Source organism: Phalaenopsis equestris, unplaced genomic scaffold (assembly GCF_001263595.1).
Source record: "Phalaenopsis equestris unplaced genomic scaffold, ASM126359v1 Scaffold000754, whole genome shotgun sequence".
Classification (NCBI taxonomy): Eukaryota; Viridiplantae; Streptophyta; class Magnoliopsida; order Asparagales; family Orchidaceae; genus Phalaenopsis; species Phalaenopsis equestris.
This window is the reverse complement of record NW_018165194.1, coordinates 499,372-513,367: the sequence shown is the minus strand read 5'-3', so window position 1 is coordinate 513,367 and position 13,996 is coordinate 499,372. Positions and strand designations below refer to the sequence as shown.

Genomic DNA, 13,996 nt, shown 5'->3' with positions numbered 1-13,996 from the left:
TGGTATGCATGGAAATGTCCCTAAATATTATTTTAAGAAAAATTTGCCTCACAGGCTGACAGCAACTTTGATATTCTAGTGGAATTTTGTTAAATTATAGCTGATTTGAGGATTTATATGTAATTATAGTTGTACAAAATTAGAGGTGTAAATCAGCTGAGTCGACTCGTTTGAAATTTTATTCACTCGGAATAGACTCGTGTTTGAAATGACTCATGAATAACTTATTTTTATTTGGCTCTATTTAAATTTATTTACTGATTTCTATTCATGTTCCATTCAAAATTAGTTTAAATTATTTAAAATGAAAAATATTTAATATATATTTTTAAATAAAATATAAAAATATTATTTATAAAAATTGAAATACATATTTATGATTTATACATAGATGAGGTGATGTACGTAAAAATTAAAAAAATAAATATTAGATATGTAAATACAAAAGAATTTAAGTGTTTTGTAATTAAATCCTTAAAAAATTATATATTTAGATATCCAACCCCTAAACTTTGAACTTTACATTCATGTCACATTATCTATACATGTAAGAAAATATTTTATTTCTTTTAAAGTTCATGCTAATGATAATTTTGATTTGGTATGGAAGATTTATGTAAATAAAATAAAAATAAAAAATAAAAGCTTAGTTGTTGGTATGTATGTAAATACTCCAATGAATAAATACATAATTATATATTTAATACATAATAAATACATAATAAATACATAATCGCGTACTCTATCATCCTAACAATATAATGTCAACATAATCTCCAATTTGTAAAAACAATTCACGAATATTTTATTATTGAGCTTAAATAGTTCTTCACGAGGACTATTACAATCTCAATTCAAAGTATTTAGGGATTATTTTGACCCAAATAGGGGTGTAAACAAGCTGAACATGAACGAGCCCATACTCAGCTAGTGTTCGACTTGTTATAAAAATATCACTATTCATATTCGACTCGTTTATATTTCGAACACGAGGTTAAGAGCTGGGACCGTCAAACTTTATAAAATTACATAATAAAGGCAAATTTTGCATATTCTCCCCCCGGGATATTCTTCCTTTGTCATATACATCGCTATAAAGTCCTAAGCGTCCCCTGCCTCCTACTGTTTGAAAAAGCAGATTTGCTTCTGTTGCTTTCTTGCAGGGAATACAGAGCCGAGCCATCTTCTTTCTGGGGAATGGGGGTTAACGAGTTGGGGAAGGAGCGGCGATGGGGGATTCGGAGCTTGCTGAGGAGGAAGAAAGTGGATTCCGATCAGGTGAAGAGGCGGGAGGGTGGTCAGCTGCTGGCCAAAGAGCTCTCTGTCCTTCAGCTCGTTGCGATAGGTATTGAGAGTTTTGAATGGTTTGCTGTGCCCGGATATTGCTGATTGGTTGATGTTTTGTGAATTCAGATGGAGATTACACTGCAGCAGCATTTGTTTTGGTAGTGGTAATGATAGATTTTTGTATGAAAGATGCGCGGTTTTTGCTGTTATTTTTGTTTTGTTGTTGAAATTAGGTTTAGGATAGGTAGTGAAGGTTGGAGAGGTGGGTTGTGGAGTAATTAGAGCTTTGTTGATACTTTGTAAGTATGTGCGGACGACGTCATCATAATTTCACTTAGATGTGCCGTGATCTTCCCATCCACCGTTATCCGCAGAGTTATAAAGTATGTAATATTTTCTCTTTTAGTTGAGATCATGTAGAGTAGTAATCACATGGCATGGACTTTAAATACTAGAAGATGTAGATTAGGGATAGAGGATTGAGATCTCTTGAACAAGAAGACAATAAGACGAATGCCCATTTGAAAAGGAAAATTATCTTCTCAATGTATTGCAGAGGATTGTCATCAATGGCATGACGAGAGCTCTATTAGACATGCATAAGAAGAGTTCAAAAATGAACATGATATATCTAATGAGAAAGTTTTTGTTCTCAAAATGATGAAAGATGCTTCAATCGAGCACATATCAATGAATTCAAAATGATCACAATGTTTCTTTCTTTTGATGTCCGGTTCTATTTTGGTTTCATAACATGCTCACCTTGCTACAAACCTTTTTGTTATATGTATATATCCTGCATTTTTTCAGTTGTATTCCTGCCTTGCCAACCTTTGCTATTTTAAAATGGAATGCTTCTACTATTCCTCTCATAATTTATTCTGTTTCCAGGTGTTGGTTCAACAATAGGTGCAGGTGTCTATGTTCTAGTTGGAACTGTGGCTAGGGAGCACTCGGGTCCGTCCTTGGTCATTTCCTTTCTGATTGCTGGTGTTGCTGCTGCACTATCAGCATTTTGTTATGCGGAGCTTGCAAGCCGTTGCCCTTCTGCAGGCAGCGCGTATCACTATTCATACATTTGTGTTGGGGAGGGGTAATGTGAAATTGTTTTTGATTTTTACTTGTTTTCTTTAAATTTAACACTAAAGGTAAGGTGTGTTCTGGTAAGAAAAGATGGTCATTCAATAATATTACGCCGGATTCTTTTGTAAAACTATTGCATTATTTTTCTCTCAAGGGCTTTAATTCTCATTCTTAATCCCAGAGTTGCATGGCTGATTGGTTGGGCTCTGATCCTTGAATATACTATCGGCGGGGGGGGGGGGGCGCGGGATTTCTCCGAATTTGGTATTGTATTGCATCTTTACATCAAGTTTTGTGGCACTTTGACTTACGCATTTACTAATTTGTAGTACTTTGAATTGTTCTTTTGGAGAGAAATCTATTGGCAGTGTTTGGTAGTATTAATAGGATTTAGCAATGGGGAGCTCCTCTGCTGCACACTAGATTTGATAAATCCGGACTTATCGAATTTGATAAATCCTATTTAACGTAAATCTAAGTTCCAACCAAACACTGCCTTTATCGATCATCCCTTAAAAGCAAAGTATATTTTGTCCTAGGCCTTATTTTTTGGAGGACCCGGTAGTTTGCCTTCTTTCCTGGCTCGAGTTTACTTGCCATGGCTTGATGTGGTTGTCGATCCATGCGCTTCAGTTCTTGTCCTGATTGTCACTGGTCTTCTTTGCGTGGGAATAAAAGAGGTGCTTAATAATGTTACATACAAACGACCTATTCTTATGTATTTAGAAATATAACTCCTAAACTTTGATTTCTAGATTTATGCCACACAAATCATTCATATCACATAAAAAATACACATTTTCATGCATAGGTAAGGTGGCATATATTTACCAATTACAGTTTAGGTGTTAGATGTGTAAATTCATAAGAATTGAATGGTATGCATGTAAATCTTCCTTCTACTTATTGTCTAGCTGATTGTATCTACGACTTAATGCAATCTGGATCAACTATTCCTGCAGAGCACGTTTGTGCAAGCCATCATTACTTCATTGAATGTCTGTGTTATGCTATTTGTAATCATAGCTGGTGGATATATTGGATTCAAGTCAGGATGGGTTGGATATAGTGTTGCAGGCGGGTAATTTGTGATTTCTAAATTCCATTCTGACGTAAATTTCAGCATTTTTTACCTGATCATTCACCCTCCCCATTTTCTGCTTTAAATCATCTTGTAGATTCTTCCCCTATGGAGTTAATGGCATGCTTGCTGGCTCAGCAACAGTTTTCTTTGCATATATTGGCTTTGATTCAGTTGCAAGCACAGCTGAGGAGGTATAACACTTATGTATTTACATATCTCACTCCTAAACTTTCATATTTACACAAAAATTTAATACCACGTCAAAAACAGCACTATTACCAACAACAACAACAACAACACGTGGGGCCGGCTACATGAATCCTTTTTCTCCATTGCGTCCTATTTAGTGTCATATTTTCATTTAGTTCTAATAAATTAAGATTATTTTTTATACAATAAGCCCAAGTCATCCTAGGTCTACCTCTTTTCAAAATGAAATACACCTTTTCATGCATGAGTGTAAAGTGTCAAAGTACCATGTCTGCAAATATGAAAACTTATATGTGAGATTTGTAAAATACTTATTTATTTTTTAATGTGTGAAAATTCTTGCCTCATTTTCACTTGCTTGATTTATATTATACCCGTGCAGGTGAAAAACCCGCAGCGCGACTTACCATTGGGGATAGCAACAGCTCTATCAATATGCTGCTTCTTGTATATGATGGTTTCAGCTGTTGTTGTTGGCCTCGTGCCGTATTTTGCCATGGATCCGGACACTCCAATTTCATCTGCTTTTGCCAGACATGGGATGCGTTGGGCAATGTAAATATTCAAGATTTCGGTTTAAGTAGTGTTGCATATTAATTTGCATCAATTTTAGAATTTATATTTTTGGCCTTTATATTTCTTTAAACTCTAGGTATGTTGTCACTGCTGGGGCTGTGCTTGCTCTTTGCTCAACTTTGATGGGATCAATTCTTCCACAGGTATCTTTAGTTATTTCCTTTGCACAGCTTTCACAAAATCTTGAATGTTTTCGCAAATTAAATTAAAATTCTTCACCTTTTCTGAGGGAGTCAATTAGCTTGGCTGTGATGGGCAAAAAGCAAAATTTAAAGCTAAAAATCATGTTTTTTCTGCCTGCATTTCAGCCAAGAATACTGATGGCAATGGCGAGAGATGGACTATTGCCATCATTCTTTTCAGATGTGAATAAAAGAACTCAAGTTCCTGTCAAGAGCACCATTGTGACCGGGATCGGTTCAGCTGTGCTTGCTTTTTTCATGGATGTTTCCCAGTTAGCAGGAATGGTATGGCGTTTCATTCATTTTGTATGAAGAAAAGTGTCAAAATAGTCCTCTAATTTTTTGCAGCGTCATTTTTGTCCCAAAGTCTATAAAAATTACCAAGTTAGTCTCGAAATTCTCTTATTATGAGCTGAAATAGTCCCCCTAAAGAGGAATATTTTGGTACACGTCAAAGTCGGCACGTTTTTCCATAGAGATTTGGGCAAACATAATTTTTCTTCAATAATTCAAACAACTCAATGCATAAGCCTAGTTCTAAACATAATAAGTCCATTTATACCCAATAAATAATAATATTATTATTAAAAGACTAAATTGCCCTTAGGCGCCATCGTAACATATTTTAAAGAGTCTGGAGACTAAAATGTTCCCATGCAAACAGTCAGAGAACTATTTTGACATGTTGCTCGTATTTATTCTACGAAAAATCAGAATTTCAATGCAGAAAACTGAATCACTGCTGTGCTGATATATTCAGGTTAGTGTTGGAACACTTCTTGCCTTCACCATGGTTGCAATTTCAATTCTAATACTTAGATATGTTCCACCAAATGAGCTGCCACTTCCATCATCCTTCCGAGAATCAATCGAATCTTTACGACACAGTAATCAAGAGGAGGAGGATCCAAATGATCCTCTTCGAATAAACGACAACAAAAGCAAGGGAAGCGCCGCACAAGATGGAACCTCAAGAGATTCTCCTCTTATCATTAAGAACACTGATGAAGGCAATGATTTTAGATATCTTTAACAGTCAGTTTCTCTTCATCTTTGGGGCATTTACATACATACCCCTGAATTCCTATGCATTTACACATCTAACATCCAAATTTCGCTTTTTTACGTTTCATATCACATAAAAAACACTATCATTCATAGGTACAGTGGTATGTTTGTAAAAGATATTTGCTGCTCTGAAAATTTTATTGCAGGTTTAGTAATGTCTATTTTATTTATTTTTAATGGTGCAGAAAAATTGAATGAACAAAAGAGACGCAGATATGCTGCATGGAGTATAGGATTTGTATGCATTGGGGTTCTTATCCTTACTTCATCAGCTTCAGCATTCTCATTGCCTGAGTAAGTGTTGCTGATAAAGTAAATGCAGCAAAAGATTTACATACATGCCACTCAATTCCTATGTATTTACATATCTAACACCTAAACTTTCATTTTTTATATATATGCCACGTTATTCATGCATTAAAAGGTGTACTCACTTTTTCAAAGGCAAGGAAATAGTATTTTTTTGTGACATGAAAAATTTGGGCGGTATAATTGCAAAAAGCAATGTTTAGGCGTTTGATATGTAATTACTCATGTTGTGGTATGTATGTAAATGGCCCTAAATTAAATTTGGTTAGCTGCCCAGTACTCTTTTTTTTTTTTATGCCATATATGCCCTGCAACCGATAAATAGCAATTTCAAAAATTATATATATATATGTAGTATTTTAAAAAAAATCTAATTGAATACAAGGCTACAAAGATTAATTAATTAAAATATGGATTGAGAAAATAGAATAAAAATTATTAAATTAGATTCAAATGATGTTTTAATATAAATAATAATTTTTAAATCTTGCTCAAACCTTTATTGTCTTATGGCTACATGATTAGGGTTGTTAAAAGGACTCTTTGTTCGTGAACAGCTTGTGTTCGGCTCGTTAAGTAAACGAGCCAAACACGAACACACTTTTTGAGCTCGAAATATAAATGTCGCTCGTGTTCGGCTCATTTACACCCCTATTTAGGATAAGAAAAATAATGAAATCTTATTTTCTAACAATCTTTTTTTTTTTAGGTGCTTGCGCTATATGATATGTTCATTTGGAGGCTTGCTCTTTGTGGCTGGCCTGGCTTCACTCTCTTGGATTGGCCAAGATGATGGCCGCCATAGCTTCGGACATTCGGGAGGTAACAAAAACAGTATCATCAGCCATTTCAAACCTTTTAAATAGACCGCACATCCAGATGATGGTCCGGATGAACTCTGTCTGTACATGCGGTTAATATTTTCTTCTTAAATCCACTTTCTCAGCTTCGTTTTAGCTTATCTCCAACTGTCTTTCTCCAGGTTTCATTTGCCCCTTTGTTCCTGTCCTCCCTGTCTTCTGCATTCTCATAAACTCATATTTGCTCATCAATCTTGGGTGAGTTCGTAGCTTTATTCAAAAAAGGAAAAATAAAGGAAATTATTTTCTTACTTATATATTTTGAATGATCTATGCTTCGTAGTGCTTCCACGTGGCTTCGTGTTTCGATTTGGTTGGTGATTGGTGTTATTGTCTACGAGTTTTATGGTCGATTGAATAGCTCGTTGACCGATGTTTTTTACGTCTCAATTGAAGAAGCCAATGAGATCTACAAGTCTTCAAATCAGTTTGTTGCATAGACTCAAAATCAGGTTTTAATTTCATCAGCTGATTGCTATAAGACAGAGTTTATAGCGAAGTCTACAATTCTTAGTTTATTATTAAACTACAGCTGTACTAAACAGACCCTAAATTATTAAATTTTTTACTGTTATGAATGTATATATAAAAGTTCGATGTTAAAAGTGTAAATTGAAAGAATTTGTGTTCATACGTAAGCGGCCATAAGAGATGAGTGTTTTTTTTGAATAATTATATTAATTAGTCTAATATGAGATTAGTATTGAATTTTGATTTATTATCATAAATTTGAGGTTAATAGTATTTTGCTTTGGTGTTTAAATTAAGGCTGTAAACGAGCCGAGCTTGAGCAAGCTCAGGCTTGGCTCGTGTTCGGCTCGTTTGAAATAGCTCATGTTCGAAATCAGCTCGTGTTCAAAATTGGCTCGTAAATAGTATATTTGTGTTTGGCTCGATTTAAATATTCGTGTTCGTGTTCGGCTTGTGTTAGGATCGAAATTAGCTCGTTAAAATTAAATTGAAAAAAATAGATATGAAGTGTGGAATTCGAATCTTGTCTAAATATATGCAAAATAAGATATTAACTACATTACCACATAAGATGTTATGATTTAAACTTAGATATAAATATATATAATATATTATTATATAAATAATATATGTAATATATTATTATATAAACAATTATATAATTTTTTTTTTCGAACTAAAACGAGCCGAACACAAGCAAACAAAGAATTGTTCGTGTTCGGCTCGTTTATAATTCAAGCTTTAAAAACTTGTTCGTGTTCGGTTCATTTATACCTAACGAAAGAGCCGAACATGAGCTGTTCGCAAACGAGCTTTTTTGACAGCCCTAGTTTAAATAATACCCTAGTTTAAATAATATATATAGGACAAATTAATTTGTTTTAAAAAAATTAAATTAAACTTCATATTTATAATTATAATTGAGATTTAAATGTTAGATATGTAAATACATGGGAATTGCATGTAAATCTTCCAAAAATTAAATCTTAAATAAATATATCACTCATTAAAAAAAAAAAGCAGATGCTGAATGCCAAAATTGAGACGTTGCAAGGACTGACAACACTGCATTAAAATTCGCACATAATATTCGTCATTTTTCCTCTCCAAAATCACTAATCGCAATAGAAATTATTGCAAAATAAAACCGAAATTTACAAATCACATTTCTGCAAAGAAAGAAAAACAAAATAAAAAAGAATGATACAGTCGGAAATATGTAGCAGAAGGATTTCTAGTAGATGTTTTGGCAGGCAGTTTGCAACAATCCTCATCGATCGGCTGCATTTTCAAATCATCAATAGTCAACATCTTTACTCAAAACCCTAAACGAAAAAAAAAAAAATCTAATTATCTAATTTAAGCTTTATATGTTGGTGCAAGTTCTATGAAAATATTTGCAGGAAATAATAACGCGAGCTTCAGTATGATATGCAGGTGGCTATTAAGTTGCCATTTATCTAATGCCTACTGAGTTCACACTCAACATTTAAGTTGCCGCCATCTCGAAGATTGTTGAATGATATGTATGCGACTAATGAGGACTTTCAAAAGATTTGAGCTCATTGTTAAGATAACCATATAAATAGTATTCACAATATCAGATAGTTATATATTCCCACCAATTCTTCCCCTACTTCCAGCCGCCAGCCACCACCGATCCTTCCACTGCTTCCAGTCGTCAGCCACCCAATCCTCCTCTTCCCTGTTTCTAGGCGCCGAACCCCTCCTTCCTGCTGCAGCTGCAACTCACCTGCAGCGACTCTATGTGCCGCACTCCCCTACCTACTTCCTTGTTGAACCACAGACCCCCACGAGTACAACATCCTACTGCACCTATCTCTACCCTAGCCGTCGTCCACAATTAGTCCTCTCCGGCTCTAGCAGCTTATTATTCTTCGTTGTGTTTTCTTGTTTTGTTTGAAACTTGATTGTAACCTCGTTGGTTTGAATAATGAAATTCAAATTTCCTTTTGGATCTCTACTAAACCATCATATCAGTTCTTAGAAGAGTACTCAATGAAGCTTATTTAGCACGAATGACATACAGTGAAATGAGAAGAGACATTTAATCAGAGAAGCGACTTTCTCATGGTTAAAAAGAGCTTCTGGCCTACTTGGACACGGGACGTGGAGACACATGTCAGACAATGCATGGTATGTCACTTGGCTAAAATCCAGGAGCATAATATAAGTCTCTACACTCTTTTTTCCGTTCTAAAGTTACTTTGGGTGGATGTGAGCATGACCTTAATTGTGGGTCTTCCCTAAACAATGAAACAAGAATTCTATTAGGTTGATGATAGACACTTACATATTTCATAACCTACCAAAAGGCGATTCTTCACGCATGGTCGATCACAGATTTAGAAATATTCTTTAAGAACAAGTTGAGCATCCTTGACGCGGCGCTTAGGTTGAATCGGTAGGTTCAACAAGTGGGGTGCATGTCCAGCAGGGAATCCAGATTGAGAGTAGCACCGACATTGAGACCAAGGTAAAAGAGATCCAAATCTTACACGAGGAAGTGAGAATAAAATGACGAGGTAGAATGTCAACTATCAAAAGCAAACTGGTAAGTTTAAGAAAGCCATAGGTTTTAAGGAATGTGGCTAGTTGTGGATTATATTGAATGAGCCATTTCCTATTGGCTTATTTGTGAAGTTCAAACCAACAACTGATGATCTATTCAGCGTTATCAATAGAATAAATGAAAATGCTTACAAGATTGATATATCTAATGATTACAATATTTTTGTTATATTAAATATTGCTGATTTATCATCCAACTACGAGGATCTAATGCTTCTAACGATAAATGTGAGCCCTACCTACCAAGAATTAATGATTCAAACGTGCTTGCAAGGGCAGAACACTAGACAAAATCTGCCTAGGTTGCTTCAAATGCCTGGCCGATTTAAATTTCCCACCCACACAGCCATATAGCCCAGCCCCCTACGCTCCTATTTACCATTCTTTTATTAGAATTAGTGTTATTTTTTGTTTCGTTAGTATAAATACTTTGCTTAAAATCTATTATTGGACTTTGGTTTTTTTTTATTTTTGCAATTTAGAGTATTGTTCTCTATTTTCTCTTTAATTGGAGAGAAGTAAACCTTTTATCTTTCACATGGTGTGACTGCAGCTTGATCGGGTGGGTACAATCGGTGGATCCTCCTCATCTTCTGTACATCTCTTTTCTACTAATGTCAGCTTCTTTTCTTCCCTGCAATTTTCCAACAGCAGCCATTCGTCCTATTACACCTTCAAATTCAATTGTTTTCAAGTTCGTCTCCCTTCACTATCCAACACCGTCATCCCTATTCCTTCATTGATCCTTACAAAATCTAAAAAATTCTAGGTTGGTATCATTTGGAGCCAATTGGAAGAATAGGACTACTAAACCTGAACCATCCAGGGAGACCAGAAGATGAAAGTCACCAATATATTGTAGAGATCAAGACATAAAAAGTCATTATCTTTACAAATACAATAATAATATTCAGTTCAGTATACTCAGGACACTCATAAAGGTTTGATCAAGAAATAACGTCTAAACAGATTGTGCCAAAGCAAAAAATGTAGCCATAACCCTTTAAAAAGAGAGTTAAAATGTAAAAGACAATCAAGAATCAGGCTATAAACATGGCACAATAAAGAGAAACATCGATCAACCCTCAAATAGAAGGCCGAAAAATGTGTTCAAAGTAGTGGTTGTCTCGCTGGATGACATTGATGATAACTTACCGCACATATATGTAAAATGATGTTTATATTTGTAGCTGTCGGGACTAAAAATTATGAGGTTATAAGGGAATGAAAAAACAAAAAAGAAAGAACTCAATTGACATGCACTTCTATCATGTGATGGAAAAAGAGACATCAACAAAGAAAATTTTTCAGCACAAATACCCCAACTGATAGATAACAACAATTCCTAAAAAAAGCAAATGCCATATTAAAAATGCTCATAACTTTATCATTAGCAAACTAACAAAATTTATAGATAGATAGGATTTAAATAGTTTGATTGCAAAGTCGGAAGGTAAAATTGTTGGCTCCAAAATGTGGTTGGGCTTCCAAAAAGCTAGAATTACTTAGAAGTCTCCCATCTTGTTAAGAAGCTTAAGAGAAAGGGAGATGTTTACATACACTTCATAGAAGGCAAAAAAGCTCCTATCTTGCTTCAGCTCTAGAGAAAGTGGAAAACGATTGACAATGCATTACCGTTATGTAATATTAATATCTCAATGGAGAAAGAATCGAAATATCAAATTATGACAAAGCTAGTTCTGAAGATGGTGGTCACCTTAGATGATTATCCTTAGTTATAACAAGTGATGGCACATCCCCAACCCAATCAATTCTGAACATTCTGAAAGACTAGGGGTCAAGATATTTGATGAAATGGGCTGCATACCTCAAAAATTATAAGCTCCAACACATTCCAAAAGCCACGATAAGAACCAGGTCATCACAGAATTTATGTTGATCTCTGTCACTCAACAGGACCAGATAGGTCGCTGCTCCTACCGTTAAAATTGTTTTATCAAATGCATGAGTGCTAGGTAGAAAAAACCAAATGCTATAGTCCTACACATGTGAATAATGAGAATAAGGAATATTCCTTTCCAAACCTATTTTCCTACATAGTATCAGAGCCATAATTAACATCTTATCTCCCTCTTGCCGGTTGACCATCTCCTAAACCGGTTCCAGAAGCATTCTCTACCAAACTCCTTTGACAGAAGCCGTGAACTCCAGAAACTCCATTGCCTGAGCCGGAACTCCTATGCCAGAGCCCAAATCCCTCTGCCAAAGCCGCAACTCCTCAGCCAAATCCGAAACTTACCCTGCAGGCCTCTACCCGCTCCCTTATGTTTCCTCCACCGCCAGAACACTTGCTTGTAGCAGGAATTTCCTAACGCAGGCCCTCCTACAGCCGGAGCTATCACTGTAGAATTCTTCTGCATTCCTCTGCCGACTCAATTCCCTCCGCAGACCCTCCTCCGGCCGGAGCTATCACTGTAGAATTCTTCTACATTCCTCTTCCGTCTGAATTCCCTACTGCAAACCCATGTCTGCCGCTGGAACTTGTCCCGGCAGTTGTCAAACGCTAGAATCTAGATCACCAGCCTCAACAGACCTTCCTGCAAGCCCGACTCTGTGAGACCTTCCTCTCTGAAAATCACTAGACTATCCAGATAGCCTTCCTGAAGCAACAGCAAGCAGAAGCAGTAACAACACTGGCAGCAAGCAGCTAAAGACAACTCTCTCCGGTGCAGTAAACTAGAAACAACCCTATATACTTGTTAAGTCGATAACCAAGTACAGAATGTGGACGTGATAATCTACTCTAGAGGTTAACTTGGAATCAGAGACTGTAAATTTTGTTCAGATAGCACAATTCTTGAGAACACTAACCCCAACCACCACACATGAAAGAATCACGACCATATGGTTATGTCTTGGCAAGTCAACTCAATGACCACAGAATTAGGATAATTTTTTTATCTAAAAATCTGCCATAGATACTTGGAAGGCTGCAAGAGAAACATATTCCAACATTGAGAACAGTGCAAAGCTGTTTGAGATAGAAACCAAGCTTCACGACCTTCGTAAACGAGAGCAATATCACCTAATACTTCAAAGCCTTAACAAAATATTGACTATAATTGAATATGCTTGAGATGCATGTGTGAAAATATCCAGGTGAAGCCATGATGTATAAATCCATAATCAAGAAGAGAACCATCAAAGTCCTAGTTGGACTAGCTCAGGAATTGGATGACGTAATAGAGAGATCATGGGAACAAATACGTTTCATCTATCTGTGAAGCCTTTGCTAAAAATCAAAAGACAAAATAGCAAGAAGCTAATGCTGACTAGAAATGGGGAATCACCACATACTGAAGCTCGGCCTTGAACACTCATAATTCTTCCTATGACTCGAATCACAATAAGAATCGTTACACCTGTGACTATTGCAAGAAGGTTAGGCATACCAAAGACAAATGTTGGAAACTTCATGAAAGGTCTACTGACTGAAAACCGAGACAATGAAGGAAAAATAACGAGAAAAAAGCTAGTATTGCTACCACATCTAAAGGGTCAGCGAAACCATTCACAATGAATAGTTTGAAGTACTAAAATCTCCTTTGAGGAAATTCAAATCAGCACACCAATCTCGTGACAAACCAAGGTAATATATTCTTCTCTCATCTTATAAATAATGGGAGATTTAAAACTTGGATCATAGATTCAGGAGCCTCTGATCATATGACCGGAGACAGCAATGCTCTAATCAACTATCAAGAGACTTCTATATATAGATTAGTAAGACTCGCCGACAGATCACACTCAAATATTGTTGAGAATGGAGATAGGAAAATTTATCAGGATATTACTCTTCCCTACGTTTTATATATTCCAAAATGTTTACTCGTGATATGAAGTATAAACCTAAATTCCTTACAAACTCTTGGAAATTTTAGGTTGGGTTGGGAAAGGTAATCGGCATTATTGAAATGCATCAAAACCTATCAAAGAAAGCCTCTATAAATACAAAAAATGATCTCGCCTCCATATTTACCCTTCTGAGTTTGTTGAGTCTCTGTCTGCTGAAAATCATGTCATGTTATGACATTGTCGCCTGGGTTATCTTAATTTGAATTATGTAACTAAGTTGTATCCTCATTTGTTCATCAATAAAAAAAATTAATTTTTATCAATTTGAGATTTATCAACTTATCAAACACACAAGAAAAAGTTGTTTTAGTTTTAGGAGGTATCCTAAACGAGTAGGCATAAAGTTGGCCTAAGTTTCCCACAACCGAATAGGCATCCTAAACGATATAGTGCACTTG

The 13,996-nt window shown here is 35.7% G+C and overlaps 2 protein-coding genes across 5 annotated transcripts in view; one reads left to right on the top strand and one right to left on the bottom strand.

The window, feature by feature from the left end:
* The first annotated feature begins 1,140 nt into the window (after positions 1-1,140).
* LOC110030691 (cationic amino acid transporter 2, vacuolar-like) lies at positions 1,141-7,311 on the top strand. Its single transcript, XM_020733534.1, is given in 15 exon segments — positions 1,141-1,345; positions 2,179-2,380; positions 2,552-2,608; positions 2,610-2,634; positions 2,910-3,050; positions 3,333-3,451; positions 3,549-3,645; positions 4,047-4,219; positions 4,317-4,383; positions 4,549-4,707; positions 5,183-5,432; positions 5,676-5,784; positions 6,509-6,621; positions 6,782-6,857; positions 6,943-7,311. Coding segments are annotated over 15 exon segments (1,893 nt in total). The 5' UTR covers positions 1,141-1,197; the 3' UTR covers positions 7,100-7,311.
* An 846-nt stretch (positions 7,312-8,157) lies between these two features.
* Positions 8,158-13,996, bottom strand: part of LOC110030694 (CCR4-NOT transcription complex subunit 3) — a 37,740-nt gene continuing 31,901 nt past the window's right edge. For all 4 annotated transcript variants that reach the window (XM_020733538.1, XM_020733539.1, XM_020733542.1 and 1 more), the window contains one exon: positions 8,158-8,411. The gene's annotated coding sequence lies outside the window, so the exon portion shown is untranslated. The remainder of the gene's footprint in view (positions 8,412-13,996) is intronic.